Source organism: Nyctibius grandis, chromosome 23 (genome assembly GCF_013368605.1).
Source record: "Nyctibius grandis isolate bNycGra1 chromosome 23, bNycGra1.pri, whole genome shotgun sequence".
In the NCBI taxonomy this organism is placed as follows: Eukaryota; Metazoa; Chordata; class Aves; order Nyctibiiformes; family Nyctibiidae; genus Nyctibius; species Nyctibius grandis.
The window spans coordinates 5,082,924-5,104,545 of NC_090680.1; the positions used below are offsets into that span (position 1 = coordinate 5,082,924).

At 41.6% G+C, this 21,622-nt stretch overlaps 1 protein-coding gene across 1 annotated transcript in view; it reads left to right on the forward strand.

The window, feature by feature from the left end:
- NME7 (NME/NM23 family member 7) overlaps positions 1–21,622 on the forward strand; it is a 97,198-nt gene that overhangs the window by 5,296 nt on the left and 70,280 nt on the right. Inside the window, exons 2-4 of the mRNA XM_068417323.1 lie at positions 10,558–10,665; positions 14,134–14,300; positions 19,188–19,298. Of these exons, the coding sequence (XP_068273424.1) occupies positions 10,558–10,665; positions 14,134–14,300; positions 19,188–19,298 (386 nt within the window). The remainder of the gene's footprint in view (positions 1–10,557; positions 10,666–14,133; positions 14,301–19,187; positions 19,299–21,622) is intronic.

Consider the following 21,622-nt stretch of genomic DNA (forward strand, 5'->3'; position numbering starts at 1 on the left):
AGATTTCTTGCTTAGTAAATTGACAGAACAGCCAGGTAATTTTGCTGATGTGAGGTGGGATTGCAGATTCCTAAATCTGAGAAGAAAATTTGGGGCCTTCAGCCTTCTAGAGCTGTTTTCATCACAACCCGTATGGGGATAATTTACAGAACTGAGATCCCCATCCACGAGGAAGATTGACTTGGTCAGTGCTACAGAGGCAGAAGCATTCCCGTGTTACTTGGCAACAGATGGTCCAGGCAGTAATAGAAATATGAACATTTATAGTCCAAAAGGCATCTGAGAAGCCCAGGTACCTGTAACACTGGGAGTCAGCTAACTGTGGGTCTAAAAGAAGTAGCATCTATTTGCAGCAGGGTAAATGTTGTAAATATAAAAATATGAGTGTCTGACTCAGTAGACTTCCAAAGCTGTTTAAGAATTTTAATAATTTAACCAATACTTAATTAGTTTGAAATAGTTGTATAGAATTTGTGTGACATTTTCAATAGGCAGGATTTGCTTTCTACAAGGGGAGGATCAAAAGAGGTCTGCTTGCAAAATTCATGAGTGAGCTTCTGAATATGAGCTTTAGATTGAGAATCATCTGTAGTCAAGACATTGTCATGGAAATTGCATTTGCCAGATGTTTCTCCATTTCAAAAGTGACCTTTTGATTTTTTTCTACTTTTTTCTTTTTGACTAAAGAAAAGCCCGTTGAGAAAGTGGTGGGAGGTCTAACAGCAGCGAGAGAGCTGCAAAATTGGAGTTCTAAAAAATTATACCAGCTCGTCTGTCAGAAACATGACTGGAAGAGGAGGAGGAAAATGAGTTTTAAGAGACAGAGTTAATTGAATGCTCTATCCACACAGTATTGTGGATTTGAGTTTTGCCTGGAAAATATCCTGTATTACAGGAACTGTGAAGGTAGAAGATGGGTTGAATAACACAACTTAGTAAGCGTGCACTGCTGAGGATTCACTTTGGGATTTAAGGTGCGTTACAATGCTGAAGATGAGAGCACTTTCTACCACTCAGAATGTTATTTGTTAAATACCACCAGTAGGTCTGAAGTCTCTTGTTTCTGTCTTGCAAAGTTGTCGGTAACATTTAATGGCTTAGCTACTTCTGCACTTTTTCCTTCCCTTTTCTTTCACAAATGGAGATTTTTCTTTTAAAGAATTATTGATGATGGAAAATTGCTTTTAGTGTGCAAATAGAATTTTTCATACAGCTGCTTTCAGCCTGTTTGCCTCAGAAAACCAAAGTTTGTGTGATCACAGTCTGCTTGTGTGTATATGAGCACTATCTTTTGTCCTAAGTTCTACTCCCGCCCAGTAAGTTTGAAATTTACTGACAAATTTCAGTCAGATTTGGCAGAGGGATAATAATGTCCCTCCAGGTTTCATGAGAATGAGGAGGGGAAAGAAACCCTCTAAGGCATCTTTAAAGAAAGCCTTCAGTGTGAGCTGATCCCTAGTTAGACATCAGAGAATCCCTGTGGTTATGAGCTTCTGAAGAGAGGCAGTGGTCAAAACAGTCAGGGATGAGAAACATGAGTAAAGAGTATCCCTTTCATTTACTAGTGCCCAGAGTGTGGCAAGCCCTCCCGTAGTAAGTATTTTGTTATAGCTGGAGAGAAGGAGGCACAAAATGTTAAGTTGACTTGTCTGAGATTACACAGGAGTCCATGAAGAGCTGGGAACGCAGGAATCCCACTCCCATTTTCTATTTTCCATCAACCTTTATTTAGCAAACCAGAAGGTTGGTTGTGTTTTCTGCTATCCCCTTCCCCCCAGGTGAAAATTGATTGCACAAATGGAGTAGGGAAGTTCATTAAATATTTTGGCATCTACTAATGTCATTTAGCTTGCTGTGTCCTGTTTGATGTCTTGACTTCATTATTTTATGTAATGTTTTTTTAGAGATTCCAGTTGTTTTACGTGTTCTTGATTTTCCTCTTTCAGCTTTATAGATCTGTCTTCAGGGGACTGTCACATTTAAGATGTCCCTACATGAAAGAAAAGCGCTCCTAATCCACTGGTTGAGGCAATCTTCAGAATGAATCAAAGTTACATTTTTTGTCTGATGTTCTGAATTTGTGAGCACTTTGTGCTACTTGGGAAGCTGGGCGGACTGCTGGGCCTGCAGTTCCCTAGGCAGATGCACACAAAAAGCATTCAGCTGAAAATCAAGCAAAGCTGGATGTTAGAATGGGAGAACAGGAAGGCTAATAGTGAACCATCTAAAGCAGTCAAAGTATTTAAGAAAGCAGGTGATACTGTGCCAGTGCTTGTATGTGCGGCCTGCTGGGGGAGTATAGACAGTGAGTAGCTGCCTTTGTGGACGGTGGAGATAGATCTGTCTGAAATCTGTCACTCTTGCTCCTCAGACTAGGAGTTTATTGGTGGCTCTCTTTTCATTTGTGCTGAAGTCCTCTCACAGTAGAGTTAAATCTGAAGTGGCAATTGGTCTGGAAGATGAGTGATGGTGATTTCTGAGCTTTGAGGAACTGTTTCAAATAATTCATAACAGGACTTAGACATGTGCTGTTAAGAGGTTGATCATACATCTACAACAATGACTTCTGGACCCGATTCTGAGAATACTGTTCTTGAGGAGGGCAGCTGCTCAGGTCCCCCAGTTCAGCCCACTGTCTGAAGAGCACGAGGCCAACGTCTGTCTAAGGAATGCACCAACACATATGGCAATAGTTATTTTGTGGAACCTACAAAGAGGAAAGACAAGGAGAAAGGTACCTGTTGACTGGCCGTTTCAATAAATTCTGTTTTTTGCCAGAGAGTAGTCGGCAAACTTGCGTACATTGGTCTTTTTTTTTTCTCATTTTTTCTAAAAGCATAAGGTAAGTACTTGTTAATGCATCAGCAGACTACCTGATGTTGGAGTCAGTCAGCCTCATGATATCTTCACCTGAGAAGTTTTAAAATGATTTGTATCCTTGTCCTTTGATACCATCTCATTTTTTATAAAAATATCCTTGCTCTTCCAAAATATTTCTGAGAATGCCACCAGCCTGGTTTGGGGCGGGGGGGGACAGGTTGTGAAAACAACGTTTCTCTTAAAATTATTGCCAGATTTTTAGGAAGTTTCAGGGCAGTCTTTCCTGAAAGTTTTTTTTGAGTATTAGGAGTGTTACCTGTTCAATGTGAGAATTGTTCCTGTGTGCTGGTTCCCAGTAATTTTCAGATCAGGGCGTGACTGCAGGTTTTCTCTGTGACTGCAGAGACTTTTACAAAATATAGAATACAGATATCAAGATGGATCCTTTTGGCTCTGATTCAGCTTTTAATGAGGTTTGTGCAGTCTTTTGATTGCTTTGTTGGGAGTTGATTCAGGTCCTTTGATTCTTTTTCTCTCTGGTCTGATTTCAGAGTCACTGAGTCACTGAGAAAATCGAAGGAGCAGCAGACACGAAGCTGCCGACTTCAAACGTAGCAATACTCTTCGTGACTTCTAAACTTGTAAATATGTGGGCAACAGGCCGTGAGCCTGTGTCAAATATGTCATGAATGTTGAAGTTCCTGATAGCGTGTATAAGCCTCATAGAGACTAGATTGATAATAGCATGTAAAGATGAACTTTCTAGATACCTCAGGGCTTTTCTAATTTGAAGAAGTATTTTGATACTGTTTCACGTGAAGTTTTCTTGAGTAGCTAAAGGGGTTATGGTACATTGCAGGCTAATAACTGGCTTAAGCACAGATGGTTGTTTCCAGTCAATTACAGATCACAGAGATTACAGCTCAAAAGCATGAAGTGACAAACTGGCAGAAAAATACTGACTGCAGGCTTACTGGTGGGACAGAATTATCTGTATAATGGAAAAAAGAAAGTCAGGCGAAAGGCAGGATCTTAGTGAAAATGTGTTGCCCATATAATAGTGAGGGGAATAATCTAAACTGCCCTTCCCTTAGACTGTGATAAGTCCAAGAGTGCGTATGACCAGCAGAAAAAATTGCCATCGCTCCTGATTTCCTGTGTTCTCTATTGTAAGAGAAACTCTAGGATGAAATTTCTAGTCAAAACTAGAGGAAGAGGACAGAAGTACTCGCCCCAGAACAGCAAAATAGTGTGGCAGTCAGGAGGCATCTTGAAGCTGGGAAAACCAAATCCAGATGTATGTTGCAGTCTACAACTACCTGAAGGGAGGTTGTAGTGAAGTGGGAGTCGGCCTCTTCTCCAGGGCAACTAGCGCTAGGACAAGAGGACACAGCCTCAAGCTTCACCAGGGGAGGTTCAGGTTGGACATTAGGAAGAATTTCTTTTCAGAAAGGGTCATTAGACATTGGAAGGGGCTGCCCAGGGAGGTGGTGGAGTCACCATCTCTGGAGGTGTTTAAGAAAAGACTGGACATGGCACTTAGTGGCATGGTCTAGTTGCCATGGTGGTGTCAGGGCAATGGTTGGACTCGATGATCCCAGAGGTCTCTTCCAACCTGATTGATTCTGTGATTCCTTGGCTGCTATGTTCCAGGCAAACCATTTCCCTCTGCAGCAATTTTTTGTGAGCACAATTCTTTCATAAGTGCTCGGATTTATGTTCTAGAACTTAGTCCCATGCTAGCTAAGAAGGACTGCTTCCCCCATCACTTTCAGAACTAATCACAAAATTAAATTTTTTTAATTCAGCTGTGCTTCAGTAAATGTTTCTCATGTGCATAGAGCCATCCTACTGCATATTCACATGTACTAATATAAACAAAAAAGCATAAGCTAGCAAAACCTACACATGCATCCAAATGTTTTTCTGTGCAGCTTGTAAAAGGAGGAAGAAAGAAAAAGATTCTTTCCATATTCACAGTAGGTGAACTCTTGACATCCCTGATTTCAGCTGCCCTAGATTTTACCATGGAAAGGGGCTGTAAAAACAGAGCTAAAGACAGCTACTCTAAAACTATCAGTGGGTGAATATAAAGCATACAGCCACTGCTGAGTTTTTTAATGCTGGTAATTTTTCCACTGATGTGAAAACTTATGAAAAATTATTTCTCCTCCATTAGGTATTGCTTGTTTAATTGCATAGTTGTGAAAGCAGAGGCTACATGTGATGGTGATGAGGGTACAGTACAGAAATGAATGGAGCGGCTGAGGGAACTGGGGTGGTTTAGTTTGGAGAAAAGGAGGCTGAGGGGAGGCCTTATCGCTCTCTTCAACTACCTGAAAGGAGGGTGTGGCGAGGCGGGTGTTGGACTCTTCTCCCAGGTAACAAGTGATGCGATGAGAGGAAACAGCCTCAAGTTGTGCCAGGGGAGGTTTAGATTGGATATCAGGGAAAATTTTGTCACCAGAAGGGTTGTCAGGCAGTGGAACAGGCTGCCCAGGGAAGCGGTGGAGTCACCATCCCTGGAGGTGTTTAAAAGACGTGTAGATGTGGTGCTTAGGGACATGGTTTAGTGGTGGGCTTGGCAGTTCTAGGTTAATGGTTAGACTGGATCTTAAAGGTCCTTTCCAATCAAATTGACTCTATGATTCTATTCTATGAAATTAATGCTTTAGAGTGAGAATTTTCTGAGTTATGATGTATTTATGGATTCACTTGATTTGTTATTACTTGAGCTGTCCCCAGTGATGTGATTTCACTAGTGACTAACATATTTCAGCCATTGCCTGGGGGAATGAGGTGCCAGGGCTTTCTGGTCCAGGGCTGTGAAATCTGCCACTTTCAGGACTCGGTGTTGATCCAGAGCAGTGTGGTGGATTGAACATGACAGGTCATCATTGCTGGTCTCTAATCACTCTGCTCTGGACAATTGCTTTCTCTGTGAGTTTCCTTTTTTAGGACAATGAACAGAAGCCAAGGAAGAAGCTCAGCATGTCTCCCCTAGTACTTTCTCATCTTTAAGACTCCTTCCCACATTGCAGTCTAGGGCATGCCAGTGAAAGCGTATGTAAGAAAGTTGTTTGCTGTACCGGTTCTGTTGATTGAGCACCTTAATAGCAGGTGAAAGTAGATGTCCAGGAAAGGTAATTTCAGGGCTGTGAAGATGTAAAATTTTATTGCAATCCTTACAGTACGTGATGGGAAGTGTTTTTGTGTTTAGTTTTTGCCTTCAAAATCCCACTCCTGCATTAAATAAGTAAATAAAAGTCTTAAGTTCTCATTTAAAAAGATGTATTAGGATCTTAATATGTACTCACTTTTTAAAACTATGATTTTAAATTGATTGGTGGTTTTGATGACTTGGAGTGACAGTTTTACAGTGGTGCCTGGCAAGGGCTCACCAGAATATGTTCACATTACTCCATGTCATGATTATATTCAGGATTGTCTTCTGTCTGTTTTAAGACTATTTGCATGAATCTGCAATAGTAAAATTGCAGCCCTGCTGTGTTTTACATTATACTTGTTTGGCAGGGTCTTTAGGTTGCTTTTAATATTGAATGTCTTCACTTTGCAGTGCGCTCCTCTGAAACAATCTACCTGTTCACAAGCATAATTAATTTCCAATTATTTTTTACAGTGTTTTGCATAAGCTCTTAAGTTTTCTTGTTGTATTATTCTCTGCATTTAAAGATATTTACTGTGATAGTTTTACGTCCGTAAAGCAGAGGAAATTCTAGTTGAGGCCCAGGAGAAGCTTTACAGATTTTGTTTTGGTCATTTTAGCAAACTGTTAGCTCTCCATATTTTCCAGATATAAAATAATAATTGATTCAACTTTTCCTGCTTACTGATTCCATTACTGGGCATTTGAGGGTTAGGTCTGCAGTGTTTTTCAAGTCGAAGTAGCATTTATTACCTTGCCTTTGCTTACAATGCTGAAAGAAAATAATACAGAATGTGCATTTCTGCCATTCAGCTGAATAAGAACCAGTGGCCAACAAAGTTTGCCGAATAACAAATACGAGTAGCTCAGACATTGAGTAAGATATTATAAAATGAATTTCAAACGCATCTTAAAACCGAGGTTGTGCTTGGAGGGCGACCAAGGTGGTGAAGGGTCTGGAGGGTCTGACCTCCGAGGAACGGCTGAGGGAGCTGGGGGTGTTTAGCCTGGAGAAGAGGAGGCTCAGAGGTGACCTTAGTGCAGTCTACAACTACCTGAAGGGAGGTTGGAGTGAAATGGGAGTCGGCCTCTTCTCCTGGGCAACTAGCGATAGGACAAGAGGACACAGCCTCAAGCTTCGCCAGGGGAGGTTCAGGTTGGACATCGGGAAGAATTTCTTCTCAGCAAGGGTCATTAGACATTGGAAGGGGCTGCCCAGGGAGGTGGTGGAGTCACCATCTCTGGATGTGTTTAAGAAAAGCCTGGACATGGCACTTAGTGCCCTGGTCTAGTTGCCAGGGTGGTGTCAGGGCAACGGTTGGACTCGATGATCCCAGAGGTCTCTTCCAACCTGGTTGATTCTGTGATTCTGTGAAAAGAAAAAAAGCAAACCAATTCCTCACCAGACAGGTCACACAATGTAGTTTCTCACTGTAAACATGAAGGTGCTGATGACTGATACTGGTGACTAAGTGAAAAATCTACTGGTGTTTTCTTTCCTTGTTCACATAAATACATTACTTCCCCAAGACAAGTAAACATTTGGATATTTTGGAAGTTTTGCTTAAATGAAAATTAGTAGCTTCTCTGACAAACAGCTACCTAGAAAATATATTTGAAAGTGGTGCTATAGTATGAAATAAGTAGCATGAAGTAGTGCAGTTATATATGTCTTCATATTATGAGGAGGCATTGATTAAGGATGGTGCAACTTTTTTATTTCATACATCACTAGTCAACTTGTGGAGGTAGTACTCTAGAGACAAGGATGGTTTTGCTTTTTAGACAGCCTCTTTGGTAGAGAACTGCTTCTCTATAATATAATACCCAGCCTTGACAAGATGATGGTTAAATTAATCGATCAAACTTTTTGTCTTGTCTTCCAGCAGGATGAGTGTATTTAAGATCAAGGTTGAAATCAGTAATTTATTTTTGTCTGCCAACCCTTGTTATTGCTTATCGCCAACGACATGCCTATATAGAAAAATTAAGATGTGAATTTTGAAATAAGGAAGAGTTTGTTCTGACTTCTATATCTCCAGAACGACGACAGTGGCAATGAAGACACAAGCACGTCTAGCTTAACTAAGGGCCAGAAACCAGGCTAAGTACCCAGGGCGTTTTTGTGCTGGATGCTGCACCTAAAACATGAGTTTAAGTATTGTCAAAGGCTGCAGTGTGTAGTGTAGAGATAACACAGAAGTTAAAGTAGCTTTTGTAAATAAGGCTTTCAGTGCTGTACATAATTCTACAGTTAGAAATGGAAGCTTTGCATCCTTCGCAGAGCACTGTGCTGCCCCCACTGCATATGTCCTTCTGTGATATAATCATGGCTTCACTTTGCCGTGTAGGGGTACCAGAAGGGCTGGCAGGAGGGTGGGGCACTTGCCATGATGCTTTTATCCGAACAGGTACAAGTGTTCATCACATTGTAAAATTCTGAAGTTGTTCTTCATGATCTCATTCTTTCCTGCTGCTGCTTGTGTGAGGACTTCAACCTGCAAAAGCACTTAGTCCTAACTCAGTTTTAAGCTGAAAGAAAAAATGACAACAAAAGCAAGATCACTGTTGTTGTTTTGGGTTTTTTGTTTGGTTGGTTGGTTTAGTTGGTTTTTTTAAATGTCTATATGTCTATAGGCTTGCACTCGCTAGGAAAATGATTATGATTCTTTTCCTGCTGGTGTTCCAGAGTAGTCATGGAAGCCCACAGGAACTCTTTCTGTCCTGTTGCTTATTGAACAGTCTTTGAAACAACAGAAATCCTGCTGTTTTCTAAAATCTGAAGGACTAAAAAAGCCTGCATGGATTCAACTTGAACTCCCAGTGGCATCTAAATGTTTAAGATGTATAAGAGTACAGATACATCTAAAGAGTGGAAGCCTGTGACAAGACCCAGGAGTAGCAGTCAGATGAGGAGGCATCGAAAATAAAAATTTAGAGCCCCATCTAACAGCTGTCAAATAACTAATATTGCAGTATCAGTAGCTAACAGACATGTACCACTAAGAGGTGCTAGAGCTGCACAGCCACATGCATTGCATCGCCTTTGTGCTTGCTTTCCTACAGGGGGTTGTCCTCTGAAGGATGAGGAGTGGGGAGAAGCTGTGCGTGTAGCTACAGTTTTAGAATTATTGCAGTCTAGCTTGCTTGTCACACTCCTTAGGGGCAGAAAATGAGCAGTAAATGAGATTGGGCTACTTATGCTTTATGTAAATTTCAGGGAGTTAAGTAGTGAATCAAACTAACGTTGTCCTTAACTTGAATATGTTTATATGGAGGAGGGTAGGAAGGCCCTACAGAGGGATCTGGACAGGTTGGATAGATGGGCCGAGACCAACGGCATGAGGTTCAACAAGGCCAGGTGTCGGGTCCTACACTTTGGCCACAACAACCCCCTGCAGCGCTACAGGCTGGGGGAAGAGTGGTTAGAGAGCGGCCCGGCGGAAAGAGACCTGGGGGTGCTGATCGACAGCCGGCTAAACATGAGCCAGCAGTGTGCCCAGGTGGCCAAGAAGGCCAATGGCATCCTGGCCTCTATTAGGAATAGTGTAGCCAGCCGGTCTGGGGAAGTGATCGTCCCTCTGTACTGGGCACTGGTGAGGCCGCACCTTGAATCCTGTGTCCAGTTGTGTGCCCCGCACTTCAAGAAAGATGTTGAGGTGTTGGAGCGAGTCCAGAGGAGGGCGACCAAGCTGGTGAAGGGTCTGGAGGGTCTGACCTCCGAGGAACGGCTGAGGGAGCTGGGGGTGTTTAGCCTGGAGAAGAGGAGGCTCAGAGGTGACCTTATTGCAGTCTACAACTACCTGAAGGGAGGTTGTAGTGCAGTGGGAGTTGGCCTCTTCTCCCGGGCAACTAGCGATAGGACAAGAGGACACAGCCTCAAGCTTCACCAGGGGAGGTTCAGGTTGGACATTAGGAAGAATTTCTTCTCAGCAAGGGTCATTAGCCATTGGAAGGGGCTGCCCAGGGAGGTGGTGGAGTCACCATGTCTGGATGTGTTTAAGACTGGACATGGCACTTAGTGCCCTGGTCTAGTTGACAGGGTGGTGTCAGGGCAACGGTTGGACTTGATGATCCCAGAGGGCTCTTCCAGCCTGGTTGATTCTGTGATTCTGTGTGATCTCATCATTAACAGGAGTTCCGATATGACTGCTCAGGAAGAGGAAAGTGTCTTCTTGTAGGATGTGTAGAAAATGTGTTAAGATTCTACCATTTATTTGTGAGCAAACACGTTCTTTTTAACAAATGAAAGTCAATCAAATACTTTCATGAAGTTAAGAAGTCTAGCAACAACTTTACAACAGTCCACGTTTCAAGACTGATGAAATCAGCATAAGTTTTGGGACTGCCTGGAAAACTGCCGTGCTGTTTCCATCATACTTAAAAGACGATAACTAACAAGTGAAAAGGTGTCATCAGCTGTGGGAAGCAGATGACTACATGCAGAGTGTGCAACCACATTTACTAATGATTTTTTTTTTACTTTTCTGATAACAAATGCAAGGAAGTTTTTTATTTGTGTGTTTTTACATATAAAATGTGTGCTTTTTTCTCCCCTTTTCTTTTTCCAGAGTCAAGATGACAGATTTGCTTTCACTGCTGAATGGTATGACCCAAATGCTTCACTCTTTCGGCGTTATGAACTTCTGTATTATCCAAAAGATGGATCAGTTGAAATGGTAAGAATAACAGAAAAAAATCTATTGTCATAAGTGTAATATCCAATTAAACAGCTTGTTTCAAGCCACTGCCTATGCCTATTAATTTTCCAAGTAAGGAAAATGTAATTTAAGATGTATCTTGTTCTGTTTCTGAAACTAAAAGAAAAGCAAAAATACAAGTTCACAGTGAAGCATGTAGAAGAGCTTCCACGTTTATGATTTGGTGGGGTTTTTTTCCTTAAAGCTTTCTTAGGTGTGGAGACATTCATTTTCACAAATGTGTTTTCATTCAGTCTCTACTTGGGTTTCAGAATTGAAACTCGGCAGCACTGACCTACTGCTTGAGAAACATAAATTGAAGCTCATTCCAAACAGGGGAATAAGCTTCAGCTGGAATTCCAGAAGCCTCTGAAGAGTAAAATGTAAAAGAATCTTATCAAAGTAGAGGAAATGGTAAATTGCTCTTAATTTGGTTTTAATGAAAGGAAGGATGTTTCAGAGAGCGGGATCTAAATTTTTCCATCAGTGGTGCTTGCACAGACGTTTCTGACTTGTGGTTCATACAACTAATCCCCATTGTTTATTGACAGCAAGTTAAAACAAGCATTTTGCAGTAGCAGGCATATATATAAAAACGTAATATGTACTATAAAGATAATCCTGATAAACCAACCAAGGCTTTGTGCTTTCTTTTAGGAATAAGTGAATGGTTTGGACTTTTCCGATTTTTAATGAAGACCTAAGGGTCTGAGAACAGCCTAGATTTGGATATTCACACTTAGTAACTTCATTATCAGATTTTATTTTTCCTGCTATAAATACCAAATGCAGAAGTAAGAAAGCTAGTGGAATCTTCCTTTTCTTACCAAAACTACTGCTCACTGAAACCATGGTACCCACCTGTGTGAGGAGATGCACTTTGCACTTTTTACTGGTAGTGTCTTTAAACAAACTCTGTCATGATGTTGTCGCTTTTAAGTTAGTTCTTTGTATGATGTCTGTGTGTGCACAGTTGTCAAAATGTGAGCATTTTTCTTTTTTGTTTCCCAGAGACAGTTTAGCTAATCAGTCAGGAGCTGTAATAATCTTCCTACACAACCATGTGTAGGCTGCCAAAATTGGTGTTCATTTCACCTAGCCTTCTCAAAACCAAGAGCTTTCAAGGTGTTCTTGAGCTTCTTAATACATTCAGCATCAAATACTTATGGCTTGGTAGACTTTTGCATTTTGCTAGTGTGCTCCTAGGTTAAGATAGTATGGTGAGTACACAGTCGTAAGTGTATATGGACTATGTGTGATCAGGACAGGAGTTTAAAAAGTAAAAATGCATGTAACAGCTCTAGAGAAAGAACATCTTAAAATCACTTTTGGGGGTGATTTTATGAACAGAGATTAAGTTTAGAATTCTCTTCTGGATATTTTTTAAAATTTCTGCAGAATTTGGTGATTCATTCTTTATTACTGCTTAATTCTTCTTCATCTTTTGGTATCTTCCTGAGGAGATGACAGCCCGCTTTTAGCTCTGACATGTCTGAGGAGAAGGGAGGTAATGGATATGTGCCAGCTTCTCCCTGCTTATGGGAAAGATGTTTCATCCCCTTTCCCACCTCCCTGACAGCAGCTCTCCTTTATCACACACTTCAGCTGAGGGTGGAGCAGAGCTGTTGAAGGCTTGTGTTATGTGAAGTGCTCAGCTTTCCTTTTCTTTCTCAGTCCTTTGTGTCTTGGTTTCTGTGAAGAAAAGTAATAGTGGGAATAACAAGACAAGTTTCCAGCTTGCTTTGCAGCTGGAAGAAGACAGTATAGGTTTTTGTCCAGGGACAGCAACCAGCTCTTATGATCAAGCTGGATCTCTTGACAGAGATGCCCCATTCTCTGAATTTTCCATGGTTAATAACTCTGATGGGGAATTCTTAAAGCCTGAACAACTTTTCTTTCTACAGGAGATTTCCTAAAAAGAGAGAAGAAATCTTTAAAAAGGACAGATTCCTAGAAGAGAACTATTTTGTTTTGGATAATTTACGTCTACATCTTCATGGGCAGGAGGGGAACAGTCCAAAGTCTCACATTTCTTCTACTATGGCTTGTCATTCACTTTATAAAAAGGTCTTTTAAACAGATCCAAAATTCTACTCTAAAGAAGCATTCTTTAACACAGGTAGATGCTTCCCTCACATTTATCTTCTGCTTGAGAAGAGAGAAACAGCTCCAGGTGCCTTTCTAGCAACTGTTCACATTTTTAGTCAAGATATTGAAGAATTTGAATATGGTCAAGTCAGTTAGTAGGCTTCCTGGCAAAGTCCTGGAAAACACAAGTAGCTCTATTCAAGTAATTTTTTTTTCCAGCATATTGTCATTTCATTCCCTACCGCACTTTAATAGAGGACACTTAGGAGGAGCATGTATGAGGGGCTGAAGACATTTCAGCAGGGAAAGATTCTTCCTTATAATCCTGCCTCAGCAGAAGGAAATATCAAAATAATTTATATTCTGTGATCTGCAAAGTTTTGACCATTCTGGAAAAATTTACAATTCTTCTAGCCTTCTAACAGGAGAGAAATGTATTCATACATTTGATGAATGTATTTCATACATTCATACATGGAGGAGTATGTAATCTTGCTCTTTTTTTTTTTTTTTTCTCCAAAATTTGTGGTAATTATGTTCTTTCTTTTAATGCTGTTCTAGTCTATATACCATTGCAATGGAGGACAGTACATGTAAGTCAGGATGGAGAAGGGGAAGTTTGGCCTGAGGAGGATGAAACTCTTCCTTTTGTAGGATTCCACTTCCCCGGGAAACTGAAGGCACCTGTAATATCTAAATGCGGTGAAGAAACTATTCAGCAGGTTACCTCTTGTGCTTTGCCAGCCAACCCAGAAAACTACACGTTAATGTCTTGCTTCTAGCTTGGAATCATGATATGTAGCAATTGTCTTGACAGGTTTTGAGCTTGCAGCTCTAGGCAGTGAGAACGTCTCGACCTAGTGTTGCGATCATCCATCCATCCCTAATTCTGAGTCTTAACGCAGTCAAAGAAAGCACAGTATCACTGGAACAATGCCCTGGAGAGGAGACGTGCCACAGTGTGTATCTGGATCATTCCTGGTGCGAGCCATTGGTCTGTGAAACAGCATAGATCTGCTAGGAGGAACTCGCAGTGAGACTGGGCAGAGATATCCACTAGGCACCTGAACCATTTATCACAGCTCTATTTAGCACAAGCAAATGCTAAAATAAAAAATGCAAAGATAGCTGTCAGGCTGAGACTATTTAAATGGAATAAATTTGTAATTGTGGTTTAGTCTTCTAAGCTTTCCTGGTACACCTGGAAGTTCAAAGGTTTAGGAATTAAATCAATTTAGTGATCACGTTCAATCCCACAGTACTATGGAAATTTCTGAAAGTAGAGTAAAAATTATGTTGAGTTTGCCTACAGCTTAAATCTCTTGCTATGGTGGATTTTAATCTTTTTTTTCTCTACAGTACGATGTGAAGAACCATCGCACCTTTCTGAAGCGCACCAAGTATGAGAGCTTACACCTTGAGGATTTATTTGTGGGCAACAAAATTACTGTTTTTTCACGTCACCTCTCCTTAGTGGACTATGGGGATCAATACACAGCCCGCAAGCTGGGAAGCCGCAGAGAGAGGTAAGAATGTTTTTTAAAATCTTCCTTTGTGATTGGGCTTTCAGCGTTGTTGTTCTTTGCTGAAAATGAGCTAAGTTTTCTGTACTATGGGGAGAGGAGGAGATAGCTACAAGTCTGCGTGCAGTTTGAAGTGATCTGGCATACTGATAGCTGGAGAGAAGCAAAGTGGCCCCTGCTTGTGGGCAAGCCCGTGACTGCCATTGTTACCTGGTAAATCTTCAAGGCCAACTTCTCCATGGTGTCAACTGCTGCCTCTTCTAGGTCTCTTGGGAGAGAAGAAGGGGAGGAGGAAAAGAGGGGGTCCTGTTCAGCTTTGTTACTCGCCCAGGGCAGCTGGGGTTGGGAATGGTGGAAGAGTAGCAAAGGAGGTGGAGAACACTAGAGGATGGCGTCTGTATATGTGGCTACTCTCGCTGTTCCTCAGTGGAGCCTTGGGTAGATTATCTGTCTTGTTTATGGTTTTTATATCAGTGTAACTTTTTATAGTTGGGTATTTCCTGCTCTGACTAAACTAGCGTAAGCCCTGGTGCTGATGCTGTTATACCAAGAAAAAGCAGCTTGTGATAAAATGATATTTTCTTCTCCTTGTAAGGGAAGTTGCTGTCTGTATAGAAACACTATAGTTATGTCAATGAAGAGGTCCTGGGAGGGGGTGAGTTTTTGTACTGCTCTACAAAAGGAAGGAAGGGAATTTATGACATGTCAGCTGTTTGGAAAACATTTAAGGAATGTTGGCTGAAAGATAACATAGATATACAAGTGGTGTTACGTATTCAGAATAGCCCAAAGGAACACAGTGAAAGGTGTCTTAAACAGGCAAGGGATCCTCAAAATCCAGTTTCTTCACAGAAGCTTTCACTGGGTAAACAGGATCATAATAAAAACGTCCTTGGGCAAAACAGTTGCATATGAGGTATTTGTCTTTTTGGCCTGGTCCTAGCAGGTCTTGCAACAGTTATTAGTTAAATAGATGTAGTAAGATTTCTGCAGTACGTGATAATTCCTAAAATAATCTGGAATTGGAATTCTATTAATAATTTTAAGGATGTTGTATCAGGCAGAATGTTTCCCCATTTTTTCTTGCCTTTGTGCTGTACAGGACTGTCAGCAATTTAGTTCAACTTTGGAAATACGTTATTTGGTCACTGAGTATGTATGAGCAGACAGGCTCAGCAAAGGCCTTTGAGGGAGACTGAGGAATGTACGCTAAAAATCTTGAACATTTTTAATTAGGGACCTTTGTTTTTGTCAGTAAAGCAAGTGAATGCGACTCTAGGTACATGAGGTACAAAACGTGTAAAAAGAGGATAGATTTGCAAAGACTCTTTCTAGAATTAGACTAAAATTATTAAGACAGTTCTACAGAATTTCAGTTTCTACACTTACTTTTCTTCTGTCTTGGGCCAATTTTAACATGTAGCCATAGTGTGTCCTGAGTAGACTGTACTTAAAGCCAGTTAATATCACTGCTTTTGAAAATGGTGTTAGAAAGCTTGTGTCTCAACACAAGCTCTTTTGTGTTTCAAAAAAGATTTGAGTTCTTTTTTGACTGGATATGTTATTCTTCTGCTTCCAGTCATTGACATAATCAGTGTTTCTTCCCCTACAAGACATACGCTACTGTACATGCAACAGTCCTATTATTAGAAATAAGTAGATCTCACAAGCGTAGCCACAGCACGCATCGTGCACCGTTCCTTTGATCAGTTCCCGTCTCCTGTTGTTTCAGTACTCATTGCAGTCCTGTCGTACAGTCCCTCTGAAAATGTAAGCAAATCAGCTTAATTTTCATTCTTTCTCCTTTGTTCCTAGACATAAAACTATTTCAAAACGTACTTGGCAGACTGCATCATGTCAAACTACAAAAAACATATTCCCAATTAAAACTAAAAATAGGGCACAGGAATGAAAATCCAATCTGGGAAACAGTCTTCAGCATCCTGAATTATACTTTTCTTATCCTGCACACCTCTGAGAAGCTCACGCTGAAATATTAAAATTTATATATCAGTGTTAGAGAAAAGATGTTATAAGAGTTGCTTGTTGGAGTTTGTATTAATGCCTTCTGGGTAAATTTCTTCATAATGCAATATTTCATGACATATTGGTAGGAATTCCAGTTTTACTAGAAAGCTTGAAATTAGAAAAGTACGAGACAGTTTATTTCTAGCATTAGCAATCTGTCTCAAATAGCCTGTGTGATAACGTAGATTCAAAAAAGTATTCCTCAAGGAAATGCAAATGGCACTGGAGATCTCGTTCCAGTGCTCTGAGCCTTCCTGTTCATGGTAAACAAGAGGTAAAACCTCTCGTGCCAGGCTGCAGGTCATGCGTTGTGTGACTGGGCGGGGACGTGTCATCGGTCCAGCATGCAGCTGCTCCCCGTCATGTGTCTCGATGCACGTGACACACCCTGTTGTGTGATAAATAATATCACAAAATGAGGTGGAGCTGTGAAATCCTTGGGTAAGAGGGGAACAGGCTACGGGCCGTAGGCTGCGTGGAGTGTGCTGTGTTGAATGCTGGCCAGAGGTCAGGCCTTCCTGATCTGAAGATAAGGCTAAACTAACTAGTTTGCGCTGAAATGGGCTGAAGCATAGGCTTGGTTGCCTGCTTTCATGCAGTTTCTGGCTACACCCTTAGTCCATCAGTCTTTGTGTGTCATATTTCCCAACAGATCTGGGCCGAAGCTGGTCCGTGTATATGAGCTTCCTGATGCTTGAGGAAATCTCTGTTTGTTTCTGAGCTCTGAAGTTCATCCATGTCTCTCCCTTAGTTTCAGATGAAATGTCACATACGTTCAAATCTTCCTCTTTACATTTCCTGGTCCAAACACCTCCCTTCCTTTAGGTCTGACCTACGAGGAACGGCTGAGGGAGCTGGGGTTGTTTAGCCTGGAGAAGAGGAGGCTCAGAGGTGACCTTAGTGCAGTCTACAACTACCTGAAGGGAGGTTGTAGTGAAGTGGGAGTCGGCCTCTTCTCTCGGGCAACTAGCGATAGGACAAGAGGACACAGCCTCAAGCTTTGGCAGGGGAGGTTCAGGTTGGACATTAGGAAGCATTTCTTTTCAGAAAGGGTCATTAGCCCTTGGAAGGGGCTGCCCAGGGAGGTGGTGGAGTCCCCATCTCTGGAGGTGTTTAAGAAAAGATGGGAAATGGCACTTAGTGCCATGGTCTAGTTGCCATGGTGGTGTCAGGGCAACGGTTGGACTCGATGATCCCAGAGGTCTCTTCCAACCTGGCTGATTCTGTGATTCTGTGAAATAGACAGTCTGTCTGTTCCCGAAGCATCTGTCAATCTGAGGTCACTTAAGGTTCAAAGTAAATATAATGGAAGTTCATCCATCTCCTGTAACCTCAGCGTATTTGCCCTGGCTAGAATATATTGCTGCTAACCTAAAGGCTGCTTTCCATGCTGTGCTGGTGTATAAAATGAGAAATTTGCAATTATTTGCCTTTCATTTAGGGAAGTACTGCAATAAAAAATTCTGTCTTGGGTAGCCTTCGTTATTGGAAACAGTGTAAAAAATGGAAAGAGCTCTTTAGGATTGTCAGAGACATGGAGTTTCTGAGATGCAGGGTTGAATAAATCTGTTGATTTGTAAGCCGAGCACATTTGAAGCTGACTCACTGCAAGATGAATGCAAATAGAAAATGCCATTTTACAGACCTCCTTTTTGTGCTTGTTATTTTTGATTAATCATATGTTTAGCGCTGATGGTATACTTGGTGCTATGCAAAGCGCGCTAATAAAACAGTCCTGGCCTTGGGGATGTACAGGATGAAAAGATAATTATCAAGGAGACAGGATGTACTTGGAAACAAAGATGTGGGGGAGAGTGTAGAGATTTTGGGTTGGTCTCCCTTAGAATATAGCTGTCAGTCAGTGTAAGAGACGCAGTACCTCCTCTGCCAACCTTTTATTGTGTCTATTAACAGTGTCACAGAATCACAGAATCAACCAGGTTGGAAGAGAACTCTGGGATCATCGAGTCCAACCGTTGCCCTGACACCACCCTGTCAACTAGACCATGGCACTAAGTGCCATGTCCAGTCTTTTCTTAAACACATCCAGAGATGGTGACTCCACCACCTCCCTGGGCAGCCCCTTCCAATGGCTAATGACCCTTTCTGAGAAGAAATTCTTCCTGATGTCCAACCTGAACCTCCCCTGGCGAAGCTTGAGGCTGTGTCCTCTTGTCCTATTGCTAGTTGCCCAAATAGCATGTCAGCTATTTGGCATGCAAATTGTATACCATGAAGTGTTTGTACTGTACACAAACAGTGTACACTGCACAACAGGACCTTTTTCTCACTGAGACCTCCACATATTTTAAAAGTAACAATAAAACAATAATTTTTCTTTGAGTTTTATGGAAGAGGCACGTGTTTAAGTAGTATTTTTAAATAGGGAATTTTAACAGCTTCATTTTTATGTATATAATGATTAATATTAGGAAAAAAGGGAGCTGAGCGAGCATAGGGAGACATTAATAAATCAGTTGTGTTCTAACCCAGAGCCATGAGTGAGGACCTATAGAGATATACACTAGCTGAGGGATAGGTGGTCAAGTTGTTTGCTCTGAGAGTGAAGGGAGAAGCCAGTAAATAATGACTGCTGATGGACCACTATGGGCTAACTTGGGTTAGGAGGCACAGGAAATTGTGGTGTGCAAAGCTGGTTCTTATCAGAATAAAGTCTTGTGTAGGCATTCAAGAACAGCGTGGAAATTGATGAGACACTGGGACTAGGATGTTTGACTGGGGCAGAATTTCTCTCTTTGATGTGACTTTTTTTGTCTGAATATGAACTCAACATGCACACCAAATGCTCTAACGAAAGCAGTGTTGACTGTATCTCTCTACTTTTTTTTTTTTTCCCCCCAGAACTCTGGCTTTGATTAAACCTGATGCAATGCCCAAGATTGGAGAATTAATTGATATCATTATTAATGCAGGATTAACAATAACCAAGGCCAAAATGATGGTGCTTTCAAGGTAAGGAATTTTTAAGGTTAGCTCTATTGTATCTAAAAATTATTTTTGCAGTTAAGAACGTTCTCTGAAGCTATGCTGAGTTGTTCCACACATCAAATCCATCCCAGTGAGTAACAGAGAGAAGACTCATCTGTTTCATAATCATGTAGGTTTCTGAAAGCATGTAGAGAGTTAAGCTAAGTATTAAAAAGTTCTGTGCAAATGAGTATGAGTGATTAAATATGCAATGTGTCTGTATGAATCCAAGGTGACTACCATAGCAATTCAGCAGTGTTTACTGCTGACATGTCTGCATGTCCTCACCTTGTGGCCTCCTGATACAAACCATATTGCTGATTATAACAGGTTGTCTTTAATGTCCACTCTCAGTAAATCCGTTGTCTTAATTTGTACTCTCAGAACCCAAACTTGTTTGCTTTTTAACGACTGGAAGTCCCAGGCAAAGCAAATGATCTTTTGATATTGTTGCAGGGTTGGACAGATTTTACTCATGCATCTTCCTAATCCCCCCCAGCCTTCACTGTTCTCCACTTATCTCATTGAACCACAAGATGTAAAAAAAGACATGCTGCAGAGGAAAGAAAACATAATCAATTTACCCTGGAAGACTTCCCCAAAGTTACTGCACTGTTTCACTGTTGCTGCTTTGCCAAACATGTTCATATACAACATGTCTTTGAAAAGCAAAGCTATCTGTCTTACATAATACCATTGTCATGTGTTCTCATGGTTCCTGTGTGAGGTCCGAAACAATTTTCTTTTACCTCAAAACCTTTTTGGCTTTCTGAAATACTGATAAAACAACTGTGTGACTTCCTACTCTTGCTTCTGCATTCACCTGCTGCCATGTTTGATGATACTGGTCCCAGATTCTCCCTCAAACAATTCCAGTTTGTGAGTTCAATTCGATTTCTAATGCTGATTTCCAATTCACAATGTCTTTCAAGCCAGCTTTTTTTTGGCTTGCTCTCCTGCAGTCTGAGAGATTTCATCCTGAAGTGTTGTATTGGGTGGTTCTTTATTTCAGTGCCTGCCTGAGAACTTGAAGAACTGTTGAGCCAAGTCACGTGCTTTAGAGTTGACTCACACTGAAGGAAAGAAACTTTGAGACTTGAGCTTTTATTGCCTATTGCTGTATAAAAATTTCTGCTTGTCTTGTATAATTGAAAATAATTATTAATAAGCACAAGATTGGGCTGTGATACTGGGTATGTCTACAATAATATCTTGAGTATTTGTCGTTTCTTTGCATACTGTATGCTCTGTTTCTAGGGACTTTGCCATTTTAAAATGATAGCACTGTGGCTTTGCCAAAGTCTTCTACCCTTAAATCTCTGCAGGCATGCTTGTTCATAGTCCGAGGGGGATGAAGAAAGACTTCAAGGACGGTTGGTGAAAGAGTCTGGGGCACAAGTTGTTTTCTCCTCCCTCCTTCCATTTTCGGGTGATGACATGGGATGGAATAATAGGATTCTCTCCATAAATGCCTGGCTATGAGACTGGTGCTACAGGCAGGGCTTTGGCTTCTTTGATCATGGCTGGCTTTATAAGACACCAGACCTGACAGTGATACACGGGAAAGGTTTATGTCGTAGGGGCAAAAGGGTTCTGGGACAGGAATTAGCAGGGCTCATTCGGAGAGTTTTAAACTAGATCCGAAGGGGGATGGGGTTGTAGCTGGGCTTGCACCACTGGGGCAACACTCTAGTGTTGATGAAGACCAGGAGGCCTCCCATCCCCCTGGGGTGAAATCGGTGTGCTCAGCTCGCTCCCTGAAATGCCTGTACACCAATGCACGCAGCATGGGGAATAAACAAGAGGAGTTAGAAATCCATGTTCGGTCGGGGGGTTGTGATCTAGTGGCAATTACAGAGACTTGGTGGGATGCCTCGCATGACTGGAATGTGGTCATGGATGGCTATGTCCTGTTCAGGAAAGACAGGACACTAAGGAGAGGTGGTGGAGTTGCTCTTTATGTGAGTGAGCAGCTAGAATGTATTGAGTTCTGTCCAGGGGCGGATCAGGAGCGAGTTGAGAGTTTGTGGGTGCGAATTAAGGGGCAGGCTGGCAGGGGTGATACTGTTGTGGGTGTCTATTACAGGCCACCGGATCAGGACGAGGAGGGTGATGAGGCCTTCTACAGGCAACAGAGAGCAGTCTCACAATTACAGGCCCTGGTTGTCGTGGGGGACTTCAACTACCCTGATATTTGCTGGGAGGCCTACTCAGCCAACCATCCTCAGTCCAGGAGGTTCCTCCAGTGCATTGATGATAACTTTCTGATGCAAATGGTGGATGAGCCAACTAGGAGAGGAACGTTGATG